This window comes from Chlorocebus sabaeus, chromosome 22, assembly GCF_047675955.1.
Source record: "Chlorocebus sabaeus isolate Y175 chromosome 22, mChlSab1.0.hap1, whole genome shotgun sequence".
Taxonomy (NCBI): Eukaryota; Metazoa; Chordata; class Mammalia; order Primates; family Cercopithecidae; genus Chlorocebus; species Chlorocebus sabaeus.
In genome coordinates this window covers 97,597,537-97,624,578 of record NC_132925.1, presented here as the reverse complement: position 1 = coordinate 97,624,578, position 27,042 = coordinate 97,597,537, and the positions used below count along the sequence as shown (strand labels likewise).

Here is a 27,042-nt window from a genome sequence, read left to right as displayed (position 1 = left end):
AAGGGACTAATATAGTGTCCCCTATTTGGAGTAAGTTTTACACTGAATCCCAACTTCAGCTCAAGTGAAAGAATTGTACTGACCAAGTCTTCCTGGGGCTCCCTCCCAGTGTCCTGTCCCCAACACTAAGGAAGGTGGCACTGAGTGCCAGTAGTGAGTGGTGCCGGTCTGGGTAAGGTTTTAGATTTGCCAGTCTTGTTTTCAACATATTGCTCCTGGGGGTTGCCAGGTTCTGTTGCACTGGACACCTGGGGCCTCTGCTGGACAAGGATTGGAGGGTCTTGGAGGCCTCAGCAGGAGGCACGGAAAGGTTGCACTGTGGGTGGTGGGTACTGGATCATCTCTGGGTGTCGCCTTGGACTAGTTCCCCTCACTGATTTCTACAGAGAGCCAACAGACAGATTGACTTCTGCTCTGTATAACCACCAGAGTCTCCCCAGCACGTTGGAGTCCCACCAACTCCAAAACATGGCGGGGCTCAAGGAAAAGCAGTTATAGGCTCTTCTCTGCACCATTGCAGCTCCAAGTGCGGTCTGCAAACAGCAGCATTGACATCACCTGGGAACTTGCTCAGGCTTCCTCCCAGATGTGCTGAATCAGAACATGCAGTTTAACAAGATTCCCCAGGTGATTCCTGTGCACTCAGTTGGAGAAATGCTACAGTGATGAAGGTCCCGCTAGCCTCAGAACATTAAGACCTCCAGTCTGTGAATCTCCTTAGCTGGGGCATAAGGGCCGTCACTTTCACTCTTCAGAGCCTGTTTCCTCATCTGTAAAGAAAGGATGATAACCTCTGTGCCACAGAGCCATGGAGTGATCAAATGTACGCAAAACCATGGCCAGTTACTGCCTGTAACTTGTTGAAAGGCCAAGAGAACCCCAAGGAAACCCTGCTGGGAGTAGGATTGGCAAATAAGATCGGGGATCAGGGTGGCCAGGGCTGGACTCTGGAGTTGCCCACAGATGACCCTTTCACTGTCCAGCTGGCCTGTAGCAAAGTTAGCTTCAGGCCTGAGCTGCATTTCCCAAGCCCTTTCTGGGGACATCTACTACAAGGATTTGTCCTGGTATAGCATCTATCAGGCTTCCCTCCTTGCATGTTGTAAGGATCAAACGGAGCCCTTTGCCCTCAGTAGACGCAGGGAATGACAGGGCAGAATGAAATCACTTTAATCGCATAACAACATTTTCAGACCAGGAGTCACAGATGAGGAAAACATTTTGTCTTCCCTTTGTATAGTTCTGGTGAGGTGTGTGGTTGCACTGGACAATTTTTACAGACACATTTTTCACATTGAGAACTTAATAAATAGATACATACAATGTCAAACTCCACAGACAATGAGATATGGTGTGATTGTTTTCTTATTCTGCCTCCTCTGGGTTGGGAGGTTGCTTCTCGTTGGGCCAATGGAGGCTGGTCCTCTAGGAGGGGTACTCATACTCCTCGGCACTGCGACGGCCAAAATCCATCCAGCCCATGTAGTCCCGGTCACTTATCCTGTGGCTGGGGTCCAGGTTCTGCAGGTTCTTAATGATGGACATTCGTCCAGAAGGAGCTACAAAGGACAGGGAGGAAGGAAACAGGGACATTACATCTAAAAGCATCTCTAGTTCAATTTGTGAAGGATAGCAATGGAAAAAGCCAGACACAATATAATAGACACCACCTTAAAGGTATCAAAGAGCTGTCAAAGTAGTGGAATTGATGGACCAAAATCTAAGAGAGGAGAAGGACCAATGTCTGTGTAACTGGAGAGAGGACAATATTTACAAGTTAGGGGTATGCTTTGCGTTCTGCAAGTATTTAGGTGGATTCATTTTCTCCAGCCTTGCAGGCTGGGGACTTGCCTAGATTTTCCTTAGTCTCCCTACCTTTTGCTTTCTTTTGGTAGGTGGGTGTTTTCCTTTTGTAGATGGCCTCAGCAGAAACCAACCAAAGATTTTTCTAGTACTTATTTATTCCTAAATTCATCCCTTCATATCCATCAACATTCCTGACTCCTGGAGAGCTCTTGTTATTAAGGTAGCACAATTATAATATCTTGATGTTGGAATGGTTAAAAAAATAAAATTGTTGGTGGGAGTGTAAGTTAGTTCAACCATTGTGGAAGACAGTGTGGCAATTCCTCAAGGATATAGAACCAGAAATACCATTTGACCCAGCCATCCCATTACTGGGTATATACCCAAAGGATTATAAACCATTCTGCTATAAAGACACATGCACACATATGTTTACTGCAGCACTATTCACAATAGCAAAGACTTGGAACCAATCAAATGCCCATCAATGATAGACTGGATAAAGAAAATGTGGCAATTTACACCATGGAGTACTATGCAGCCATAAAAAGGATGCATTCATGTCCTTTGCAGTGATGTGGATAAAGTTGGAAACTATCATTCTCAGCAAACTAACACAGGAACAGAAAACCAAACACCACATGTTCTCACTCATAAGTGGAAGTTGAACAATGAGAATACATGGATGCAGGGAGGGGAACATCACACACCAGGGCCTATTGGGGGGCGGGGGGTTAGGGGAGGGATAGCATTAGGAGAAATACCTAATGTAGATGACGGGTTGATGGGTGCAGCAAACCACCATGGCACAGGTATACTTATGTAACAAACCTGCATGTTCTGCACATGTATCCCAGAACTTAAAGTATAATAAAGAAAAAAATAAATAAAGCCCCTTTGCTATATAAATACTCTTTTAAAAATATGAATTTGAAAGTTACATTCAGAAAGTTTTTTTCATTTATCAGTAAGTGTTTTGAATTGATGATCATTTTATTTTCAATGATAAATCAGTATCAATTAAAAATGATATTCAGAAAAAGACTGTCAGATTAAAATCTTGGCACCTCAGTAATACTCAAAGAGGGGCGGGAGAGAGGTGATAACAAAGATGATTTAAATCAGCCATTTTGACCAAAATGCAGTAACTGAACCTGAAATGGTCCCATTGGGACGGAAGTTAAGTCTTCAGGAACAGTGTGATCCTTTTGTAGAGCTCACACTGAGTCAGCAGGGACATCAAGAGGCAGTTTATTTGGAGGCATGAGACATAGTCCTAGCTCAAAGTTCATAGACAGTAGCCTCCTGGAGTACGAAATCAGTAGGACACCTTCTCCTGTGCAAACTCAGTCTTAAGAAAGGCTCTTCAGGGACCTCAGTGAACAAGCCCAGACCAATTCAAGGGTAGAGGAGTGGAGGACCACTCAATGGTTCCCACTGTGTTGGGGGCCACTGTGTCCCCACCTCCTGTGAGGCTGGTCTATATCCCTTCTGCATGAGGCTGCCCTTGCCAGCTCCTGCCCATAGGCTGAGTAGAGTCAGACTATAGCTTATTTATTGATAAATGAAAATGCAAAGGTAATAAAATTAAGCAAGTTTAATTAAAAACAGAAACAACACAGAACAACGTCCCCACCCTTTCTCTCCCCAACCGCAACCCTTCCCTGTTTTGGAACCAAGAGTCAATTCAGCACATTTCAAGCCTTTTTGCAGATATCCTCAGTCTACGTAGAAGAAAAATAGCCCCTGCTATTTAATTGTTCACTGTTCAGGTGAAATATTAGTCCTTGAATTCAGGAAAACCTATAGACCCAGTTACCTGTACACAGTCACGTGGAAACATGACCCATCCTCCTGCCTGCTGTGATGATGAGTGCCCACTAAGGCCTGGGCACACCCAAATTTCCATCTAATGGAAGCGAAGTGACAGCTTCAATACGAGCAAGCAGCCTCAGTTAACGGTGGGGGCACCATGTTCAGTCGTGGAAGCTGCATTTATCACACACCCTGACTTCCCTGTTCCATGTACAGTTCTGTCCTCATGTCATGTGTATTTACCAGGGTCCTCACTCACTCTCCCAGTGCTGACATAGAGTAGAGGCTTACATCTGATGTATGGAATTGATCAAAGCCTGATTCCTACGGGCCACAAGAGATGGACGGGCCTCCCTCTGAATCACACAAAGAATTTGAAGGGGCTCAGGGGAAAGCGAGCCTCAGGAAAGGATTGTCTGCATTTTACTCAGCTAGTGAGCTGCTGAATCACCTTATTCGTGGAGAAAGGCTTTGGTGCTGAGAAAACAGTGACATTCTGAGCTCTTGCTACAACTGAAGGGTTTAGCTCTTCTAAACTTTAAAATGTGGATTAGGCAGTACAGCTAGGAAGCTGAATGGCTTCCAGGCCCTCCTGGGAGGAGCAGGACTAGATAGAGTCTCAGCCCTACTGTTGCGTAGATACGGAACAACATGTAGGTTACTCAGGCTTCTAGAGCCCCAGCTTCCACGCTGGCAAAATGGGTATAATAATACTTAGTGTGCAGGGCTGTTGTACTGAGAGAGACAATATAGATGTAGTATTGAAGCTTTGCTGGGCATGGGGGAGGTGTACACTAAATGCCTCTAGGTATCTTTACCCACTGCCCTCCAATAGAATTGTTTATTCTTGGGCCATTGAAAGTGCTGCAGATATTTCCTAATGATAAACTCTTAAGCACTGCTCAAAGAATGCATTGTCTTGTTTAGAACATTTAAGCATAATATATACTATAGTGGAGCAAAAATCTGATATGATTTCAAAATATGTAAAATATTCAAAGAAACTGTGCAGTTTCTATAGTGTAAGTATTTATTCCTAGTTCATGTTTGTCACATAGAAGAGTTTGGTTGTTTTTTAGCTAGCGTTGATCCTAGGTGTTGGCATCTAAATTTCCAAGTGATTGCTATTTTCTCCTGGGTTTGTTTGGCACAATTGGCTGAAGGCAAAGGGAGAGGGGGGCTGAGAAGAAGGACTAGAAAGAACTTTCCAGCTAAGATTTATGCTTTAAGAGCCATTGTCTAGTATTGGTTCTAGGAAATAATGTGGTAATGAGTTGTTTTTTTTTCCTAGAACAATTTTGGAACCAAGAGTCAATTCAGCACATTTCAGGCCTTTTTGCAGATATCCTCAGCCTACATAGAAGAAAAACAGGGTCTTTCCCAAATTGGGGGAGGGGAGTTCCAGATCCATAGATCAATGAAAAGCCTAGGATATTTCAGACTTGTCTGGCTGAAAATCAGCCTGTATCTGGGGACAGACACTAAATTATTTTCAGGCAGAAAATCAGCAGGAACTCAAAAGCTTTCAGACTTTCTCCCTCCATCTGATAAGTATTTCTATCTTCTTCAATTTAATTAGTAGGAAAGCAAAACAGAAGGTGGTGGGTGGGGCAATTTCTCAAAGACAGGAAGAAATACAACAAATCACTGATTTGTTCTTTCCTTCTGAAGCCTCTGGGACAAAGAGTTCCAGTCTTCCCTTCATGTGAGCCCACAGGAGAACTCTGCAGAGCCAAAGCTCTTCATCTTATCCCTTTCTGGTCAAGCCAGGGGTTAAGGTTCAAATCCAGGCCCTGGAACACCTGTTGGGTAAGAGTGCAATGGTGCAATCTCGGCTCACTGCAACCTCCACCTCCCAGGTTCAAGTTACTCTCCCGCCTCAGCCTCCCATGTAGCTAGGATTGCAAACATGTGCCATCATAACCAGCTAATTTTGTATTTTTAGTAGAGATGGGGTTTCATCATGTTGATCAGGCTGGTCTCAAACTCCTGACCTCATGTGATCCACCTGCCTCGGCCTCCCAAAGTGCTGGGATTACAAGCGTGAGCCACTGCTCCTGGCCTGCTGAATTATTTTAATGTCCAGCTGTGTTTGTACTGTTCAGCACACTCCTCCACAGCCAGTGTTCATTATTAGTGCCACTGGGGATAAAGTTGGCAGAAAAAAGCTGCCGCAATCCAAAGCATGATTCCTATGGGTCACAAGAGATGAACGGGCCTCCCTCTGAATCACACAAAGAATTGGAAGGAGCTTAGGGGAAAGCTAGCCTAAGGTCAGGACTGCCTGCATGCCACTCAGCTAGTGAGGGGCTGAATCACCTTATTCCTGGAGAAAGACTTTGATGCTGAGAAAAGTGACTTGCTCAGCTCTTGCTATAACTGTGACCATCTCTGCGACAGTAAAGTAAAAACAAATACCTCTCTTGTTGGGTAATCATGTGTAAGTCATTGCAAGGAGAACACAAAACTGCTGCTGATTCTTTCCTTCTGTTACATGGTTTGGTGGAGATGGACACATTGTCACTGCTTTTTTAAACTGTTGTAGCCAGATCTCAGGCATTCTCAGCATTGACGCCTTCCTGCTAGAGGATTTCCAAGGGTTGGTATCTGGGTGACTCCCAGGTTCTTTGCGTTTTTAGTAGAGGGTATTTAGTGTATCTAGGAACCCTTTCCTAGGGTTCAATAATTATCTTTTAATGGCTTGGTAAAATGGTGTTGAACTTAATCAGCAACACTGCTAAAAATTAGTTCAAAGAAAGCTTTTCAAGAAGGTTCCCCTTACTTATAAATTAAGTCCTCCATACCCCTTCTCAGATTGCTACAAAGGACGGCCAGAAACCATGTTGCTTGTTTCCTACCGAGAGAGGTCATCTTCATCAGGCCGGCGCTAAAGAGGGTCAGCATCCAGAGCCTGGGAACAAGGGCAGAAGTGAGGGATGGGGAGGCAGCATTCTCACCTTTCCTGGCCTGCTGGATGTATCTCGCCAGCAGCGCGCCCAGGTGCGCTCGGGACTCCCCGTCCGTTCTCTGCACTGCCCTCAGCTGCCTACGGGGCGCCTCTGGCCGCTGCAGCCCGGAGCCCGCGGGCTCTGCGGGAGGCACCGGCTGCGCCAGGGCGCCAGCCGCCAGTACCGCCATCAGTACGCACAGGCGCACGCCGCTGTTCATGGCTGTAGGGAGCAAAGGAGGAGGGGGCGTTAACGGAAAGGCTGGGCATCCGAGAGCTCCTGCGGCGGGCAGGGCACCCAGAAACCGGCTTAGGACAAACACAGGTGCTCCAGACTCCCCAGGCCGCCACAAGCACGAGGGCTCAAGCCGAGTGCCATGGCGCGCGCCCCCGGGCGCACATGGCTGGTCTTTGGGAACTCCACACCCAGTCCCGAGGGGCAGACAGAGACCCTGTTTTCTGCCGTGTTGAGCAGAAGGAATGTTTTCTGCTTTCCTAAAGTTTGAGGAAGTGTTTGCAGAGTGCCTCTCTTCTAACTGAAAGAAGAAAAATAAAACCCCACGAGATTAAAAATAGTGTGAAAAAAATATCCCTAAAGGGAAGACTCCGTGGGAGAAATGAGAACCCTGGGGAAAGCACCTTTCCAGATAGCTAACAAGCTTTCAATATGGAAATACAGTAAATGACGCAAAAGAGAAGCACAGTTTAAAATGTAGGAGCAATAAATAAAGCTGTATTTATAAAGTCTTCTCAAAGTGTAGGTGGGAAATGGCAATAAGCCACTACGCAAAACATAGGCAGGTTTTAAAATCAGAAATATGTGCCCAGCACTCAGGCTTCCAAAGCCCTGTGCATTTTAGATCGCTAGTGGATAAAACACCCTCACATTTCTATCCGTAAAGCCTCGAAATTTTCTGCAGTATCTAGAAAATGAATTTGAATCTTAAAACCCTCTGGTATTTTATTAGAAAAGATTGCAAAGTCCCCAGCACCGCTGTGTAACAGCTAGCAAATCTCAATCTGCAAGCGAATCTTAGCAAATGGGTAGTTATCCCTTAATGATGCCGGCGTGTGAAAGGCTCTAAAGCAGCTCTACCTACCCAGACCTCACTTTTAGACCCGGAGCCGTTGTTTCTGACTTCAAGAAATGTCTTTCGAGCTCTCGGAGGAAAGACACAGAAAACAGAAAAGCAAAATGGAAATGGGCACAAAGCAGACGACAGCATTCTTCAAAGACACACGACACTTGGATCCCCCGCTGACGAACCGAGGGACCTACCTTTTGGATTAGAACGCAGCTGGCTTGGCGTTTCCAACCGGAGCAGCCCGGCAGCTGAGCCAAGTTCAGGGAGGACCAGAGGGCGGCTGCCTCTTAAATAGCCCCGCCCGGCGGCGTCGCCCAGTCATGTATTTACCCAGCGCTGACGCAGACTGGCAGCAACACGTGCTCAGAGGGTGGCCACTGGGACGACAACCGGTTGAAGTGGCTCCTGGGGGAAAGGGGGAGGTGGTCCAGTGGGGCGGATTTAACCCCTCCCAGGCTGGGCCGGGTGTCCGCGTCCCTCTGGGTCCGAGAAGCTTCCTTCCAACCCTTTCCAGCTGCCGCTCCCCTGCGCATTCCAGAGCAGTGCTCTCCAAGGTGGGAAACCCAGGAGTTTGGAGTCTTCCCCGGGATGGAGAAGCTGCCGCTAGCTTAGTTCGCTTTGGGGACCGGAGGGTCCAGAAAGGAAACTGGGGTGGGGTGAGGGGTGGACACTGGGCGGGACTGAGCGTCAGTAAGGCGCGATTCTGAGAGGGATGGGGCGTGGGCCCCCCTACCCCGGAGCGTCCGAGGCGCTGGTCTTCATACTTGTGTGGGCTCTTTCGAAGGAGAGAGGAGTCGGGGTCTTTACTTTCTTCTCAGCCGCATTAAAAGCCCTCGCGGTTCTCCAGGTTTCTGAGAGCTAGTGTTCCGGGTCAGTGAAAGGGCTCCGGCCACAGCTGGCTGTTGGTGTTCTGGGCCTCTCTTTACGCAGCTGTAAAATGGGGATGACACCATCTGGCTTTGCTCAGAGGAATCCGGTTTGGGAAAGCGATGTGTTTCCTTCCCTGGCCAACTTACCGCCACCCGCGGCGCCCACTGTTCCCAGCTGCCGACAAGCGGCGCCAGCGAGGGTCCTGGGGAACTTGCCCACCGCACCCCTGCAAGCTCGGGTAGACCACGGCATTCGCCCCTCCCACCCTTCCTGAGGGCCCACACACTCACACCCCTAGCACCGTACCTGCCAGAACTCAACTGCGCAGCCTGGAGATGAGAACCTCGCTCGTCGTCACTCACCCGTCCGGTGGAGGGAAGGGAGGCACCAAGGCTGCAGTGCGCCTTTCCCTGCGCGCGGTTACTCTCCTGGCTCCGGAGCGGGCCGACCCGTAGTCCCTCAGTGCGCGGTGGTCGTCTACACCCTGAAGCCCTTTGAGTTCGCATCGGCTTGCTGGTGCTTGAGTTCGCGGCGTCCCCGCAAAGGCACTGCGAACCCCATTTCACAGACCGCAAACCGAGGATCGAGGAAGAGCAGCGCTTGCCAAGGCTCCACAATGCGCCCCTCGCCCTCTCCGTGCACCGAGGCAGCCCAGCCTGGGACCTGGAGATCACCAGGCATCCCTGAACCTTGGGACCTCAACTCCTCTCCCTTTCTTTCCCTCATTCGTCTTAGAGGGAAGGAGAAAGATTTAGAAGCGCTTATTTTAAAATCGCAATCCGTATTCCGCTCTGGAATTCCCTCTGGAATGAAGGGACTGTGGCGACGACAGTGTGGGGGTCGAGTGGGTGAGGCGGGGGTAGGGAAGGTGGGGGGGGGGGGACGGCCCGGAGACGCCTCAGGTTGCTGCTCCACTTTCTAATCCTGAGAGGCAGCTGCGTTTCTGCAACTTATGGGGAATATGTTTGAAAGAGCTGATTAAATGATTTCCAGTGGTTTCCCCACGAGCCTGCTAAGGTTTGCGTAGTTCAGTTGGGAAAACTAGTCTTATTTGTGACTGTGGCAAGACATATCTGAAAACATAAACTTGTTATCAAAATATCCCCAGAACTTCTAATTCAGCGGGCTTGAGGAAGGGCCCAATAATCTGAATTCATTCCTTCTTTCTTTCCTTCCTTCCTTCCTTCCTTCCTTCCTTCCTTCCTTCCTTCCTTCCTTCCTTCCTTCCTTCCTTCCTTCTTTCTTTCCTCCCTCCCTCCCTCCTTCCCTCCCTTCCTCTCTCTCTTTCCTTCTTTTCCTCTATCCCTCTTTCCCTCTTTTCCTCTTTCTTTCTTTCTCTTTCTTTCTTTCTTTTTCTTTCCTTCCTCCCTCCCTCCCTCCCTCCCTCCCTCCTTTCTTTCTTTCTTTCTTTCTTTCTTTCTTTCTTTCTTTCTTTCTTTCTTTCTTTCTTTCTTTCTTTCTTTCTTTCTTTCTTTCTTTTCCTTCCTTCGTTCAGACAGCGTCTCATTCTGTCACCCAGGCTGGAGTACAGTGGCGTCATCTCGGCTCACTGCAACCTCTGCCTCCTGGGTTCAAAAGATTCTCCTGCCTCAGCCTCCACAGTGGCCAGGTTGGTCTCGAACTTCTGACCTCAGGTGATCCACCCACCTCAGCCTCCCAAAATGCTGGGATTACAGGTGTGAGCCACTGCACCCCACCAAGAATCCACATTTCCAACAAGTTCCCTGGCCATACTGAAAATGCTGGTCCACCAAGCACACTTTGAGACCATTTTTATAGAAATTCCCTACCTTATACAGTTACTCAACTCCCGGCCCTTGGTCCATGTAATTCATGTTTATTCAACACTTACTTTGTGTTGGGCCCCAGGGATTCAGTATGAACAAGAGCTGACAATACAATAGGGGAGCAGAAGCAAACAAGTGGACAAACACCTCCCAACGATTCTGATGTTTGGGGACTATGGAGTGGAGATGGTAGGAGGAAATCTTGGAGAAATGTTTTGGTGAGGTGAGCTAGGTGGTGATACGGAAACCGCCCAAAAGGCAGATGGACTGGAAGGGGAAGGCTGGTTAGGAGGGCCTCGGGGATGCGCAAGCAGGAACAATCAAGGTAGATTCATGTTTAAGATAATAAGCCATTATGAAACCTATTAATTATTAGGAAACATAATAAACATTGTGCAAGTCATAAGTGTTCACCAGAGAACATTCAGAAAACAAAAGTAGAGAAAATAAGAAAGATTCCAGCCTCCCAGGGACCAACCTCTTGCTGCTCAGGAAACTGGTAGAGGGAACCAGACTTGGTGACTGAGGCTGTCCTTGAGTTTCCAGGCTGGGAGACAAGGGTGGGTGGTGGAGTATTACCCAAGACAGGGAATTCAGAAGGAAAAGCAGGCTTGGAGTGTGGCCGTGGGGACATGAATCCAGTATGGGATTGGTTGATTGTTTGTGCATTGACAGTCCAGGAGGAGTTTGGGAGCCTTTTCCTGAGCAGAGAGACACTGGAGGGGTGAACCCAGAGTCTCGCACATGAGTGGTGGCTGCCGGCCTGGGAGTTATAGGGAGAATTGATGAAGGCAGCTAGCAATAGGTGGCAGGGTGCCTCTAGACAGACCCCTGAGGAGTGACAGCGTGAAGGAGTGGGTGGAGGAAAAGGAGCTGGTACAGAACCAGACAAGTGGGCCAAGAGGCCAGCATGGAAATGCCAGTGCAGAGCCAGAGGTGACAAGGACCATCAGAAGCTGAAGAAGGGCTTGTGCAGTGGGCCTTTCTCATTTATGATAAAGAGAGCTGCTTGCCTCTTTATTGTAAAATAAAGCAGTCGTAGCCGCTTGCCTCTCAGGAGTGGAAATTCTGAGCAGGAATGTGTGATAGAAGAGCTGCTAGGAAAATAAAAAGACATAAGGGATCTGAACTCCTTGGCCATGGTCATGATTTTTCCTTCTTACAGGGTCAACGGGTACTAATTATTCTATCGTTCCCAAGCAAGTCAGGCCTGGAGCCCACACTATTCCTGTAATCCAGATGCATATCCGCATTAAAAATAATCCATTTGTTCACTTAAAAAAAATGGGCTTGATGTCTCCTGAGGCAGATGCCTTTGGTGCTCCTCACCACGGTTCCACATTCTCCCTCTGGCACCAGCTGCAGCCTAGCCAGGCTGGGCAGTTTTCAGCAGACAGCATTCCCACTTCAAGCTTTCAAAGCACCCTTCTCTGCTTATCTCCTTCAAAGTTCAGCCCCTGCAGAGGTTCAGCCTGTAAGTATGGGTGTTATCTCCCCAAAAGACAATCTTCAGCCAGTGGGGAATGGGAACGCCAGTCTCTCTGTATGAACCCTTCTGGAAGCATCTAAAAACTTCTCAACGGTCCTTTGCCTGTAGTGGTGAACTTGATAACACTTCTCTCTCTCTCTCTCTCTCCCCCCCCCCCCCATCCTTAGACAGGGTTTTACTTTGTCACCGAGGCTGGAGTGCAGTGGCACAAACCCAGCCTCCTGGCTTAAACAATCTTCCCACCTCAGCCTCCTGAGTAGCTGGGAACACAGGTGCACACCACCATACTCTGCTAATATTTTAATTTTTTGTAGAGACAGGTTCTCACCATGTTGCCCAGGCTGACCTCAAATTCCTAGGCTCAAGTGATCCTCCCTCCTCAGTCTCCCAAAGTGTTGGGATTACAAGCATGAGCCACTGAGCCCAGTCGGTAACATCTCTTTAGTTGGTTTTTCCTCCTTCTTCATCTTATTCTTCTCATTTCTTCCTCCTCTCCCAAATAAATGACATGTGCTCAAGTCTGTCTAATTTCAGTATAACCCTAACAAAGACACCAACTGTCTTTCAGGCACTGTTGGGATTCAGTGGTGAGCAAGACAGACAAAATCCCTGTGCTTGTGATGCTTCCATTCTAGTGGAGGAGATAGACAATTAAAAAAATACACAGCAGGCCAGGGGCAGTGGCTCACGCCTGTAATCCCAGCACTTTGGGAGGCCGAGGTGGGCAGATCACGAGGTCAGGAGATCAATACTATCCTGGCTAACACGGTGAAATCCTGTCTCTACTAAAAATACAAAAAAATTAGCCGGGCATGGTGGTGGGCGCCTGTAGTCCCAACTACTTGATAGACTGAAGCAGGAGAATGGCCTGAGCCCAAGAGGAGGAGCTTGCAGTGAGCCGAGATCGCACCACTGCACTCCAGCCTGGGCAACACAGTGAGACTCCGTCTCAAAAAAAAAAAAAAAAAAAAAAAAAAAAGCATAGCAGGCATGGAAGGTGCACACATGTTTTCAAGAAAAATAGAGCGGGGGAGGGTCTGGGGAGGACTGGGCACCCACATGAACGTATGCAAACCACTGCTGGAGGATGCCCTGCTAGGCTCTTTGCTGTGTAGACCTTGCTATGTATGTACATTATGGAGAAGTGGTTTTGCTTTTCAGTCCAAATAGAGAAAAAGGAAGTTGTATGGGAGTTCGCACTGTTTGGATATTGTTTTGTATTTCCTCAAATGTGAGACGGTAATTAACTTTTCTCCCAAGCCCATTCTCTTGTCTCAGAAAAGGAATGGAAAAGTCAGTGCCCTCTGTGTTCTTCCCACCACCACCACTCTCCCCCATCACAGAGTGAGACGTGCCAGCTGGTCCCTGCCTTTATCCGGAGGACTAGGAGTGGAGGGCGCCATATCCAGATGCTGCATTGGAAAGGGAATAGTGGAGAGAGGAAACCTGTGACTGTTGACTGGTTGGAGTCTAGAAATTCCCATCTGATTGTGGTGAAATGAATTTAAGTGAGATTTTGCTCAGAGTTGGGGAGGCATCCCTGAAGATTAGTCCCTGAAACAGATATATTTTCAATACAGGATTTTTTAATCATGAGACCTAACTCAAAGACATATGTCCATTTTGTATCTGTAGAAAACTTAGTGGAATTTCCAGGGACAAGCTAGAGCCTCCTGATTTATTATTCATAGAATTTAAGCTCGTTGCAAGCAAGCCCCACTTACCAGAGGGCAGGAGGCTATTTGCTGTGATCAGAAATGTGATGGTTAGAAGGCTTCTTGTTTGGGTCTTTTTTTCTCCTGAACATGTATTAAAATGCTATTATTTGTCCTGGAATATTTCAAAGGTCCACATAGCCAATATCATCTGCCAATATCTGGAATGATTAGACTGAAAAGAGAGAAGTAACTATGGTCATTATGAAGTGTTTCCTTTTTCTCATGATGACTTTCTTTAGAATAGCTTCTTATAGTTTGGGTTCCACAGAAGTAGAGCCTGGGACAGCACCTGGGTGCAGGTAATTTATTTGGGAGTGATTCCAAGGAACAAGAGTAAGGCAGAAGGGAAGAGAGAAGACAGTGAAGTAATGAGTAGAGTGGATGACTGCGTGGACCCAGTCCCCTGGGGACTCTCTGAGATACCTCTTGGAACATGGCTCATAGCTAGCCTACCTGAGGCCAGGAGGAGAGCCTGGAGCATCAACTCTCATTTCCTATTAGTTGAGGGCTGTTCCAGCAGGCATTAGCTCCCTCTCACTTCCAAGTAGGCTTACCTGCTCCTGCAGAGTCAGAGAAAGCCCTCAGGCAGAGGAGAGAGAAGCAGATGGCTGAGGTGGGAATAGCTACACGAAAGGGAACATGAAGGGGAAATAAACAGTGACTGTGTTACTGTCAACTCAGGGCGCTATAACAAGTACCATGGACTGGTGACTTAAACAATGGACATTTATTTTTCACAGCTCTGAAGACTGGAACATTTGAGATTAGGGTGCCAGCGTGGCGGGGTCCTGGTGAGGGCTCTTTTCCTGGCTTACAGATGGACTGCTTCTTGCTGTCTCCTTGTGTGGCAGAGAGAAGGAGGTTGGGGGGTGGGGAGAGAGAGGGAGAGAGAGAGAGCAAGAGTGCTAGCTCTCCAGTGTCTCTTCTTACAAAGACATTAATCCAATCATGAGGGTCCTCCCCCATCTGACCTCATCTAAACCTAATCACCATCACCTTCCAAAGTCCCCACCTCCTAATACCATCACACTGGGGGTTAGGGCTTTGTACAAGAAAATCAAATCTCAGGAAATCTCAAGACCCCCAAACTCATTATGTCAAGGAGAGAGTTAAGCCTAGAGACTGAGCCATGCAACACTGCCTTTCTTTTTCCTGAAACAAATAGCTATAGAGAACCAGATGGCTGAGGTGGGAATAGCTACAGGTTAGGGAACATAAAGGGAACATTAACAGTAACTGTGTCACTGTCAACTCAGGGTGCTATAACAAAATACCACAGACTAGGTGGCTTAAACAACGGACACAACCCTGTGTTTTCATAGCTTTATACATAAGCCAGGTTCCCACAATGATAAAAGGCCTTCTGCCTCTCTGGATGGTCACCCTCACAAATTGCTCACAAGGAAATTCCTTACAGGTCCCTAACTCGTTTGAGATACATATCCTCCTATAAAACAAGCACACACCTGTTGTAACTTTAGGTGTGTAAGTCAAGTTTGACTCCTAAAACTGAGTTCTGTTCAATTTCATCCTGACAATGCCATTTACAAGCTTATCTTCCCAGGTACAGATCAATATGAAATGGCTTGGCTGTGTCCCCATCTAAATCTCATCTTGAATTCCTACATGTTGTGGGAGGGATCCAGTGGGGAGTAATTGAATTATGGGGGCAGGTCTTTCTTATGCTGTTCTTGTGATTGTGAATAAGTCTCATGAGATCTAATGGTTTTATAAGGTGGACTTTCCCTGCACAAGCTCTCTCTTTGCTTGCTGCCATCCATGTAAGATGTGACTTGCTCCTCCTTGCCTTCTGCCATGATTGTGAGGCCTCCCCAGCTATGTGTAAGGGCATTAAACCCTTTTTCCTGTATAAATTACCCAATCTCAGGTATGTCTTTATTAGTAGCATGAAAATAGACTAATACACAAGGACAAGATAAGATCGATCACTCTTCTGCCTGCCCTGAGATGGCTGCATCATCCTTTCCCCATACTCCTTCTTTTCAGATGTTTACCTTATCTTATGCAGAGTGTAGATTTGTTGAGCATGAATCAGAGCCTCACAAGTAGATAGCTGTTTGCCTCACTGCCTACACCCTTCCCTTTTTTTCTCCTGCTTGCTCTTTCCCTTTAAATACTGAGTTTCCTGGAAAGGACAGGTTGCAGATGCTTCTGTGGCTTGTGTTTTTCCCTGGTGCCTCCTCACACTTTGGCTCAATAAACCTGTACTGGGATTTAGACACTTGCCTCAGTCACTCACCTTTTGGTTAACAGTTTCAACATATGAATTTGGTGGGACATAAACATTCGGCCCATAACAGAGTAAAACATCCAGGTAAATTAACATTTTATTTGTTCACTGGCATTTCTATAAGGTTGGTGGAATAAAGGAATCCTAAATCTGGGGTGGATCTTGAGGACCCTCTTGTTCAAGGGTCATGAATTCCAACACCACCCAAGGGAGTGAGGAGGTCTGTGGGTGAGAAGAGCAAGAGAAAAAGCAGAGATCATGGGCAAGTGAAGTTATGGGTGGTGGTTAACCTCCTGGGGCACTCTAGGGGCCAGAGTAGAACGTGGGCCTCAAAGCCATCTCACTCTAGGGTGCAAAGGTGCATGCGTGTCTATACATCAACTCCATTCACTCACTGGCTAAGGGCAGCTCCTGGGGCATTCATTCTCTAGCACTTCTGGCCCACTGAGGGTCCAGTCCCCAGTGAAAGCCTTCAGAGAAGAGCTGCGGATGCTGGCGACTGGAAGCTGGGCCTGCAAGCACCATGATAGTGAGGCCTGAGGGGATATGAGTGGGGCAGCCACGCAGCCGCTACACTCTCCTGACACTTTTCATGTACTCAATGCTAGAGCTTAACGTATTGCATCTTAATTTCCTACAACATGGCTTGGGACATAGCTGCTCAATGAATATTTGTTGAATGAACTCTTCATCTGCATGAACATCTCATCTGCCATCTGACACGCCGGAAAGCAGGAACTGTGATTTATTCACCCAATGCAAGGATTGTGCTGGACACATGCTAAGTGACCAATAAACGTTCACCAAATTGGGCTGTTAGTTTCATCAGTTTAGTTGACTGGACTTACAAAATGGATAGCCGTGAATAAAAAGCCATTTGCTGACCCTTGGCTGGATCGTGGACTCCCAATTAACCACAGGAATTGTTCTTAGCACCATTTCATTTAGCCAGGGTTAGAAAAGCCACCAGAAATGGGAGATCACCTTGTGAATGGATGACAGGAATGCGAGGTCAGCTCCCAGCCGATTGAGCTCTCTGCAGAAGAAACTTTCCTTTTGCTTTTCAAACTAATATTGAAAAGCCAAAAGAGGAACCGTAGTTGCCGGGGAAACCAGCCACCAGTGTCCTCGGGCCTGTTGCCTGGCTCACTTTCTTTTGAAGAAGGTTTAGAAGAGGCCTCCATAGCTCTACTTGGGAAGTGTTAGCAAACAGTGAGACTTGAATTACTTGAAGGGCAGTTTGGGAGTCTTGTGGTCCTGCTGATCTAGCTCCTCTCTGAAGCTGAGGTCCCCTCACAGCAGAGGGCAAGTCTCTGTCCTCTGGAATGGTCCCAGCCCCCAGCAGAGACATCTCCTACCTTACCAACCTGCCTGGTGCCTGCATGGTGGTCATGGGACCTCCTTTGAACTAAGGCTTTGGGACACAGCTGTTCCAGGACAACCTTATCAGAAAAGGCTCATAGTTTTAAAATTTAAAATAAAATGGTTTGCTTAAAAGGTGCAAAGGGGTATACAGTGAAAACCAATTTTTCCCCTCACTCTTCTTCCTCCACCATGCAGAGGCAAGGAGTGCTTTAGTGTTTGGTAAATTCTTCTGGATAAAGTCAATGCACATACAAGCAAATCAATATGTATCAAAGAAACACACACACACACACGTACACACACACAGTCTCCAAATGGAAGCATATAATACAAAACGTTCTCTGTGTTGCTTTTTTCACTTAAAATACGTATTTGAGGTAGGTCACTTTATACTGTTAGCATAATTCTATCTCAATATCTGTAAAATATTCCATTATATGGGTGTATCTGAATTCATCTAGCCAGGGCCCTATTCATAGAAATTTAAGTAGATTCCAATATTTTCCAATTATAACCAACGCTTCTTGAATATACATCATTCTGCACATGAACAAGTTTACCTATGGGATGAGTTCCTAGAAGTGGAACTGCTGAGTTAAAGCATATGTACATTTAACATGTTGGTGAATATTGCCAAGTTGCTCTCTGTAGCAGTCGTTCCCAACTGTCAAAGAGAGCATCTTTATCTTTTTTTTTCTCAATCTTTTTATTATAGAATGTATTTTATATTTGTATTAGTCCATTTTCACGCTGCTGATAAAGACGTACCGGAGACTGGGGAATTTACAAAAGAAAGAGGTTTAATTGGATTTACAGTTCCAAGAGGCTGGGGAAGCCCCACAATCATGGCAGAAGGCAAGGAGGAGCAAGTCACATCTTACATGAATGGCAGCAGGCAAAGAGAGAGCTTGTGCAGGCAAACTCCCGTTTTTTAAACCCATCAGATATCGTGAGACTCATTCACTATCATGAGAACAGTGCAGGAAAGAGCTGCCCCCATAATTCAGTCACCTCCCACTGGGCTCCTTCCTCGACATGTGGGAATTACGGGAGTTACAATTCAAGATGCGATTTGAGTAGGGACACAGAGCCAAACCATATCAATATTTATATTATATTTGGGCATTATTTATATTGATTTTTAAAAATATCATGGGTATGGCATCAGAGATAAACAAAACTGGACAGTAATTAAAGTGATAAGGACAGGTTTTAATCAGTAATATATTATTGCAATATTTCAATAGGGAAAAGAGTCAAGCATGAACTGAATGCAACTTCAATTTGTACAGAGGTGACCGGATGTTTTAAAGGGAGAAGAGGGAATAGGAAGGAGGGTAAGCAGGGTTTCAGTAGAGTCAGAGGAGTGAAAAATCACAAAAAGTGGGACACAGGTGATGATGGGGGGTGCAATGGCCTATTTGAAACCCATCTGGGCTTGTTAACTGGTACTTCTCAATGTCAGGCTCTTACAGTAAACTCTTTTAGCAACTTTGAGTTTTCTCGGGGAGGCACTTTAAGAGGGAAGGAAGATAGAGTTATCTTAAGAATGTAGCCTTGACCTGTTAGGAACTATGTTAGTGCTTGTTCAAGTCTTTATAGGCCAAGGTTGGGGCCTAATTGAGAAAGGGCTCAGAGGAGCCTGGCTAGAGTTTAGTCAAGGAGACAACCTTTGTTAGTAGGTATATTATAACCATTATAAATGCCATTTTAGGATGATAAAGGAAGAGTTGAAATATCTGTTGTTAAAAGGGGTTGTAGAGTCAGATGGGGCTAGGAATCCATATCTTAAAAGTATGGACATCACACTCCACCTGTTTCCTGCCATCATAACTCAACACGGGGAAAGTAGAAGAGCAAAAGTTTGGATCAGGGATTGAAGTCAGGGGCTCCAGCAAAATGGGATGCAGTGTGGGGGTCTAGGGGAACAGGGTCAGAGCATGGTCACCAAGACAGAGAAGTAGTGTAGAAAGATCACTGAACACATCTCTTCCTCCTCCTCACCATGCTAATTATTGACCACTGGGCCAGACCACACCAATCAATCTGTGCTTAGCTTCTCCTAGACAAGCCTAAAATCCAAAGGTAGAAAGCAAGGTCCCAGATTTCAGCAGGGAGGTGGACAGTGCCAACGCAGGAAGTTCTCTGGAGGTCCAGCGTTTTAGGAAAAGCAAATCTGGGGCTACTTCGCATAAGGATAATACTGAGCAGTGCCCAAAGGGCATGTTGGTGGAGAAAGTCACCACAAGAAAAAGGGAAAAAAATGTCATGCTAAAGAGCAATGGTATTTGGATGGCAGGAATTTTACCATGAAAGTAAAAGTTCTATTTAGATTTTAAAAACATCCATTCCTTAAGGAATAGCATGAACCTGCAGCATGTGCACGGAAATGCTAAAAGTTGGCAGCTTGGAAATGAGGGGTCTGTACACATATTTTCCTAGCACCCAGAATGATGAGCAAAGGAAGGAGATTGTTTACCATCTTCCTCAACATCCCCGGAGATGGCTGGTAACAGACGGGCCTCCAGATGAATGAAGGGCTTCTGAGTGCTGGGCCCAGGGTCTACTGAGAACTTGAAGAGGAGTGAGAATGTGATTTTTATCTGCCAGATTGCATTTCTTATGTAAGTTGCTGGAGCTTGAAGCTGAGAGGAAAGAGACTCAGTCTTCAAACAAGAATCTTGGTTTATATTTTGGGTCTCTGTCTTGCTTTGCCTACCTCCCACAAGAAAACCAGACCCTGAGATGAAGACCTAGATGCAGGTGATATATTTGGGACAGCACCTCAGAGAGCTGAACTAGGAGGTGGAAAGTTAGACGAGACACGAAAGCGAGAAAAATCAATAATTTGTGAGTCAACAAGCAGGTGACTGCTGGTGACAACTGGGGCTCAGTCTTGCCAGGGCTCCTTTCAGAAGATGAACACCCTAGAATTGTCCCACTGGAGCATTTATCCATGGCCCCTATCTCCTATTGTTTGAGGGTTACTCCAGCAGTCAGGGTTGGTAGGGGTCTGCTAGTGCTAAGACGGGTAGAAGAGAAAGGTGCTGCTACTCAGTGTGGGAAGCCAACAGCCTGTCTTGGAACAGTCTCCTGCAGCTGCAGGTGAACCAGGGTGGGTGGAAGTGCCCTGGGGTGCAGAATCAACAGTGTCTCCCACAGCCCCTAAACACAAACCTCAGGAAAGACCCTATTACATTCCCAAACTGCAAACATACACAAGCGTAACTCTTCTGTTCTTGGTTTTGGGGAAATATGTGCACCAAGGCATACAAATATTTAGCCCTGGAGAAATGCTCAAGAAATGTGTTCTTTTTTCCATGCCAGACACTGCTCTCTTTCCTCCCTGACCCTGGGAATTTCACAGTGAAAATGATACTAGATTTGAGTCCTAGGTCTCCCGTCCAATCTGTGTAACTCAGAGCAAGTAACTGTGGTTTTGTGGCCCTGCATTTGCACAACGGTCAAATGAGGTGGATAGGAACCACTCCCTAGAACACCGTTGAGGTCTGAAGGGGCTGAACTATAGCCATGTGAGGTGAGGCCTTAGGATCAAGAACATTTGCATGTTCAGTCATTTTCCACATTCAGCTCTTAGAACAAACGGCTGGTCTCTGAATAAGATATTGAGGAAGAAACTGCTCATGGGAGGGTGGTATAGAGGTGACAGGCATCTTGGGACTGTCTTGGTTATGTAAATCCATCCCAAGGCTCCAGAGCACTATCACTCACTCTCTTTTCTGAGAACAGTGGCTTCTTGAGGTAAAAGCAGAGGGAAACAACACTAAAAGCTCAAGTCCACTAAAACGATAAAGTTGCAGGAGGTTTATTCTGGGCTCCCTGTGGACGACCCCTTGTATAATGAGATGCTAATTTTAAAGATACATTATGGTTGCAGAGAGCAGGAAAGAAAGTGCAGCTATTTCTTGGCGGCCCTAATTGCTGCGAGAGGTGCCAGGCTGCTAAAGGCATACGCATGTACTGTGCACACAGCTGAGAAAATCAGAAGCCAGCCGTGGGGTTTGTTATCAGCCAAAGCCCTGGAACTTACAAAGCAATCTGTTTTCCTTGAGGAGACACAGATGGGCCTACAGGGTTGGTTTAGAGAAGATGCTGCCGGTTTCATGGATGTGTTATGTTTCTTTTTCTTCTACTCATAACTATTTTCTTGCTTTAAAAAGGACCATACTATAGGCAGTGTGATTGGGAAGGGCTTGCCTTTACACAGCAGGCCTGCAAATATTAACGTTGATCCTTTAGCAGACGCTGGGTGCCCTGCCCACATCTATTCTACGGGGTTGGCCTGACTTCCAGCTCCCTGACCCTGTGACTCTTTGCTCCAGTGTTCTTTCTGGAGGGGGGAGCCAGGTTTCAAGTGTTGGAGGAGTATTGCCTGCCCTGGGAGCAGCCCTCAACGAGTAACTAATGGGAATTGGTGGACAGTTACCTCAGCTCTCTGACCCTTCCAGAAGATCACAGGCCATGTTCTATGCTGGCTCCTGGAGTTCCCCAGCAGGATTCAGTTCCAGTGGCCCTTTGTGGTAGCATGTGCAGAAATGTGCCCTTTATTGGTGGAAATTCTCTGCTCTGTCTCACTTCCTCATTTTGGTACCTGTGTTTCCTGGGATCACCTCCCAAGCAAATCACTGGCCCTCAAAGCTTTTGCTCAGCATCTACTTCTGGGAAAATGCAAACTACAATGGTTGAACTTTCAGCTTCCATTAACCTGAGTCATGTTCCAGAGTTTAAAATATTCTTCACCTGTATTACCCCTGTCCACAGGCAATGAATTTCCTGCTGGCCACTTGGCTAAGAGACTTGCACAGTCCTAGGATCCTTGATAAACGGTGCAGTGGTGCTCCCTCTTTGGCCAGGGGCCAGGGCCTGATGTGTGGATGTGAACACTAGGACTTATCTTGGCATGTTGAGAAGGTTGCTTTTATGCAAGTTGTTAAACCATTTGCTGAATGTTTCAGGGCCCCTAATGTTCCCTCAGGGGTGGCCTCACCCCAATATCCAGACCCTCAACCTTTCTTTAGCAGCCCCTAAAGAAATGATAGCCCCCAAATGTACATTTCCTTGAATCAGAGTGATATGGTTTGGCTCTGTGTCCCCACCCCAATCTCATCTCAAATTGTAATCCCCACTTGTTGAGGGAGGGACCTGCAATCCCCACCTGTCAAAGGAGGGAGGTGATTGGATCATGGGGGCAGTGTCCCCCATTTTGTTCTTGTGGTAGTGAGTGAATCCTCAGATGATCTGGTTTTAAAAGTGGCAGTTTTCTCCTGTATTCTCACTTCTCTCTCTTGTCACCATGTGAAGAAGGTTCTTGCTTCTCTTTTGTCTTCTGCCATGATTGTAAGTTTCCTGAGGCCTCCCCAGCCATGTGGAACTGTAAGTCAATTAAACTTCCTTTTTTTCATAAATTACCCAGTCTCAGGTAGTGTCTTTATAGCAGTATCAGAATGGACTAATATAGTAAATTGGTGCCAGGAGGGGAGTACTGCTATAAAGATACTAAAAAACATGGACACAACTTTGGAACTGGGTAACAGGCAGAGGTTGGAACAGTATGGAGGGCTTAGAAGAAGACAGGAAGATGTGGGAAAGTTTGAAACTTCCTGGAGACTTTTGAATGGTTTTGACCAAAATGCTGATAGTGATGTGAAAAATGAAGTCCAGGCTGAGGTGGTCTCAGATGGAGATGAGGAGCTTATTGGAAACTAGAGTAAAAGTCACTCATGCTCTGCTTTAGCAAAGAGACTAGTGGCATTTTGCCACTGCCCTAGAGATCTGTGGAACTTTGAACTTGAGAGAGATGATTTAGGATATCTGGTGGAATAAATTTCTAAGCAGCAAGGCATTCAAGATGTGGCCTGGATTATTCTGAAAGCATTTGGATTTACGTGTTCACAAAGAGATGTTTTGAAATGGTAACTTAGGTTTAAAACAGAAGCAGAGCATAGAAGTTTGGAAAGTTTGCACTCTGATGATGCAATAGAAAAGAAAAGCCCATTTTCTGGGCAGAAATTGAATCTGGCTATAGAAATTTGCATATGTAATGAGGAATCAAATGTTAATAGCCAAGACAATGGGGAAAATGTCTCCAGGGCATGTCAGAGATCTTGGGGGCAGCCCCTCCTATCACAGGCCTGGAAGCTTAGGGGGAAAAAATGGTCTTGTGGGCTGGACTTAGGGCCCTGTTGCTCTGTGCAGCCTTAGAACTTGGCACCCTGCATCCCAGCTGCTGCCATTCCAACTCCAGCTGGTGTTAAAAAGGGTCAAGGTACAGCTCAGGCCATGACTTCAGAAGGTACAAGCCCCAGGCCTTGGCATTTTCCACGTGGTGTTGGGCCTGGGGATGCGCAGAAGTCAAGAATTGAGGTTTGGGAACCTTTGCCTAGATCTCAGAGGATGTATGGAAATGCCTGGATGTCCAGGCAGAAGTTTGCTGCAGGAGTGGAATCCTCATGGAGAACTTCTGCTAGGGTAATGTGGAAGAGAATGTGAGGTTGGAGCCCTCACACTGAGTCCCCATTGGAGCACTGATTAGTGGAGCTGAGGGAAGAGGGCCACTGTCATCCAGCCCCCAGAATGGTAGACCCACTGACAGCTTGCACTGTGTACCTGGAAAAGCTGCAGATACTCAACACCAGCCCATGAAAGCAGCTGGAGCAGGGGTTGTACCCTGCAAAGCCACAAGGGTGGAGCTGCCCAAGACCATGGGAGTCCACCCCTTTCATCAGTGTGCCCCAAATGTGAGACAGAAAGTCAAAAGAGATTATTTTAGAGCTTTAAGATTTAATGACTGCCCTGCTGGAATTTGGACTTATATGGGGCCTGTAGCCCCTTTGTTTTGGTCAATTTCTTCCATTTGGAATGGGAGCATTTATCCAATTCCTGTATCCTCATTGTATCTAGGAAGTAACTAACTTGCTTTTGATTTTACAGGCTCCCAGGTAGAAGGGACTTGCCTTGTCTCAGATGAGACTTTGCACTCGGACTTTTCGGTTAATGCTGGAATGAGTTAAGACTTTGGGGGACTGTTGGGAAGGCATGATTGGTTTTGAAATGTGAAAAGACATGAGATTTGGGAAGGGGCAGGAGTGTAATGATATGGTTTGGCTCTGCGTCCCCACCCAAATTTCATCTCAAATTGTAATCCCCACCTGTCGAGGGAGGGAGGTGACTGGATCATGGGGGCAGTTTCCCCCATGCTGTTCTCATGATAGTGGGTGAATCCCCACAAGATCTGGTGGTTTTAAAAGTGGCAGTTTTTTTTCCTGCATTCTCACTTCTCTCCCCTGCCTCCATATGAAGAATGTGCTTGCTTCTCCTTCACCTTCTGCCATGATTGTAAGTTTCCTGAGGACTCCCAAGCCATGTGAAACTGTGAGTCAAATAAACCTCCTCTGTTTATAAATTACCCAGTCTCTAGTAGTATCTTTATAGCAGCATGAGAATGGATTAATACAAAGAGTCACTTGTTTTGGATTGTAAACTAAAAATAAAATCCTAAGTTCCCCACCTGACTGAATGGACGCCCTGTTGGCCAAGAGGACCCCAGAGAAACCTTAAAAACTGAGTTCCTAGTCATGATGAGATGGGAAGTCAGACACGCCTCATTATGTCCCCTCCCTATTGTGGTTAGATGCAACTTAACAATATTAATGTTAAAATAACCATAAGGCTAACAGAACAGACTCTTTATAGCAGTAGGATACAAAGCTATAAACAGGATCTGAGCCCATTCCAGGCAAGGGTCAAGTCACTCCCTGCCCCTACACTTAAAGAATAAACTATGTTTTAACTGCCACAAGGTTTTCCCTTTTCCCTAGCAGCTAAAGAAGCACTGACCTTGACATAAGCAATGGTGAAACAATTTACAGCTCATCCACTGCCAAATGCTGGCTAACTGACTCCCTGTTCCACCAGCCTTGATGAGACAAGAGACTGATTTCAGTAACTTTCTCCTGATAAGAAGACCACTGACCATGGACTGGTTCTGGCTGGACACAGTGGCTACACACTTGAGTACCTTTGTGTTCTGAAAAAAAGCCTTTTGATATATAGGGCCTAATTGTAATATATTTAAATGTTAATTCTCCACCCCAATGCTTGCATCTGGATCCCCTCAGTGAATATTCATACCTTCTTCTTTAAACTGATGAATATGTATGTTAAGCTAACCTATTCAGCATAAAGCTCCTGCCCAACCCCTCCTTCTTCCAAGTGCCTGCTTCTGGGCTTTTACCAGAGGCTATGCTTCCTAGTTCGTCAAAATGACCATCTTTCAGGGCATAATCCTTTATAAGAAATAAAGCTCTCCTTTCCCAATTTATGAAGACCATGGGATTTTTTAGTTAACAGGACCAATCATTCTCAGTGTGGATCGACTGATCCTTTATTTCAGAATCATTGAGATTCCTTGTTAAACAGGCAGAGCCTACTGCATCAGAATCTCTGGAGGTAGGGCCAGGATCTGCTTTTTAACTGGCTACTGGAACACCTTAGGCTGGGCTCCCCAGAAGCCTACCTGGGGACAGGCACAGGATGCCAAGGAAGAGTGTGGTCTCTGATAAAGTCCCATCCGGTCAAAGTCCCAGCCTGATGCTGCAGGGGAGCTCTGCAGGAGCTTGAGGCAATGGGGCTGGACTCTCCTACTCCTGAACTTGTCAGTCATTGGCTAAGGGCTTGACTTGAGGTACTTCTGGTTCTCTGTAGGTTCAGGCAGAGAGATTCTCATAGCCTGAGCACAGCCCTACACACTGAGTCACAAGTGGAAGGCATTGGAAGTTAGTGAAGTAAGAAGGAAGGACAGAAGCAGCAAAGGGATCAGTAAGAGGGAAGGACAGAAGCAGCAAAGGGATCAGTAAGAGGGAAGGACAGAAGGAGCAAAGGGATCCCAGGGCCTCTAAGCAGAACACAGTGCCTACTACAGCAGGTGATTAGACATCAGGATACTGGACCCTCATCTCCCTTCCCCATCATGGAGTGGGGATGGGGTGGGGTGGGCTTTAGTTTAGCAATTCCAGATGGACTGGCTCCTAGCCAGCTCTTTTTGAGATCTTCCCACCACTGAGATGTGCATTATCATTTTTTGTAGTTGTGTGGTGGGTAATGTTTAGTGTACACAACCCACACATGCGCGCCCGCGCGCACACACACACACACACACATATATACATGCCCAGCATCAGAGAAAGCATAATTGGGTGAAACCTTCAAAGTTTCTCTCTGCTGGAAGGGAATGGAAGCCCCAGGGCATATTGCCAAGTTCCTCCTCTCCCTACAGATGCTGTAAAGGACATCCCAATCCCCTACAGGTTTCCAAATGGAGAGGCTGCTTGTAATTATTTGAATGCTGAGAGAGAGAGACACTTCACAGGCTTTTATTTCTAAGCAGTTGTCTTGATGTCAAGCAGCAGGACTGTTCTGGGAAAACTAGGCTTATGATTATTTCTTTTTTTGGTGGAAGAGAGATTTTGTCCACATAAAATAAATGAATTGCTTGGAAGCATAAGGGAATGGGAGGGGGGGTGGATGATGAGATTACTTAAGGGGTGCAATGTATGTTATTTGGGTGATGGATACCCTAAAAGCCCTTACTTTACCACTATATAATCTATGCATGTAACAAAATTACACTGTAGTCCATAAATTTATACAAATAAGAAAAGAAGAAATGAATTGCCAGCTAGGTGTGGTGGCTCACGCTTGCAATCCCAGTACTTTGGGAGGCCGAGGCAGGCAGATCACCTGAGGTCAAGGTTCTAAACCAGCCTGGCCAACAAGGCAAAACCTGTCTCTTCTAAAAATACAAAAATTAGCTGGGCACAGTGGTGAACACCTGTAATCCCAGATACATGGGAGGCTGAGGCAGGAGAATCGCTTGAACTTGGGAAGCAG

The 27,042-nt window shown here is 46.4% G+C and overlaps 1 protein-coding gene and 1 pseudogene across 1 annotated transcript; one reads left to right on the top strand and one right to left on the bottom strand.

Moving 5' to 3' along the window:
• Positions 1–984: 984 nt before the first annotated feature.
• On the bottom strand, positions 985–9,333 carry CCK (cholecystokinin). The gene is made up of 5 exons (XM_007983784.3): positions 8,830–9,333; positions 8,418–8,583; positions 7,848–8,058; positions 6,579–6,791; positions 985–1,559 (listed from the first exon to the last, which is right to left on the bottom strand). Exons 4-5 carry the CDS (start codon positions 6,787–6,789, stop codon positions 1,426–1,428), a joined length of 345 nt encoding a protein of 114 aa, XP_007981975.1. The 5' UTR covers positions 6,790–6,791; positions 7,848–8,058; positions 8,418–8,583; positions 8,830–9,333; the 3' UTR covers positions 985–1,425.
• Positions 9,140–27,042, top strand: part of LOC103228629 (sal-like protein 4) — a 65,453-nt pseudogene continuing 47,550 nt past the window's right edge.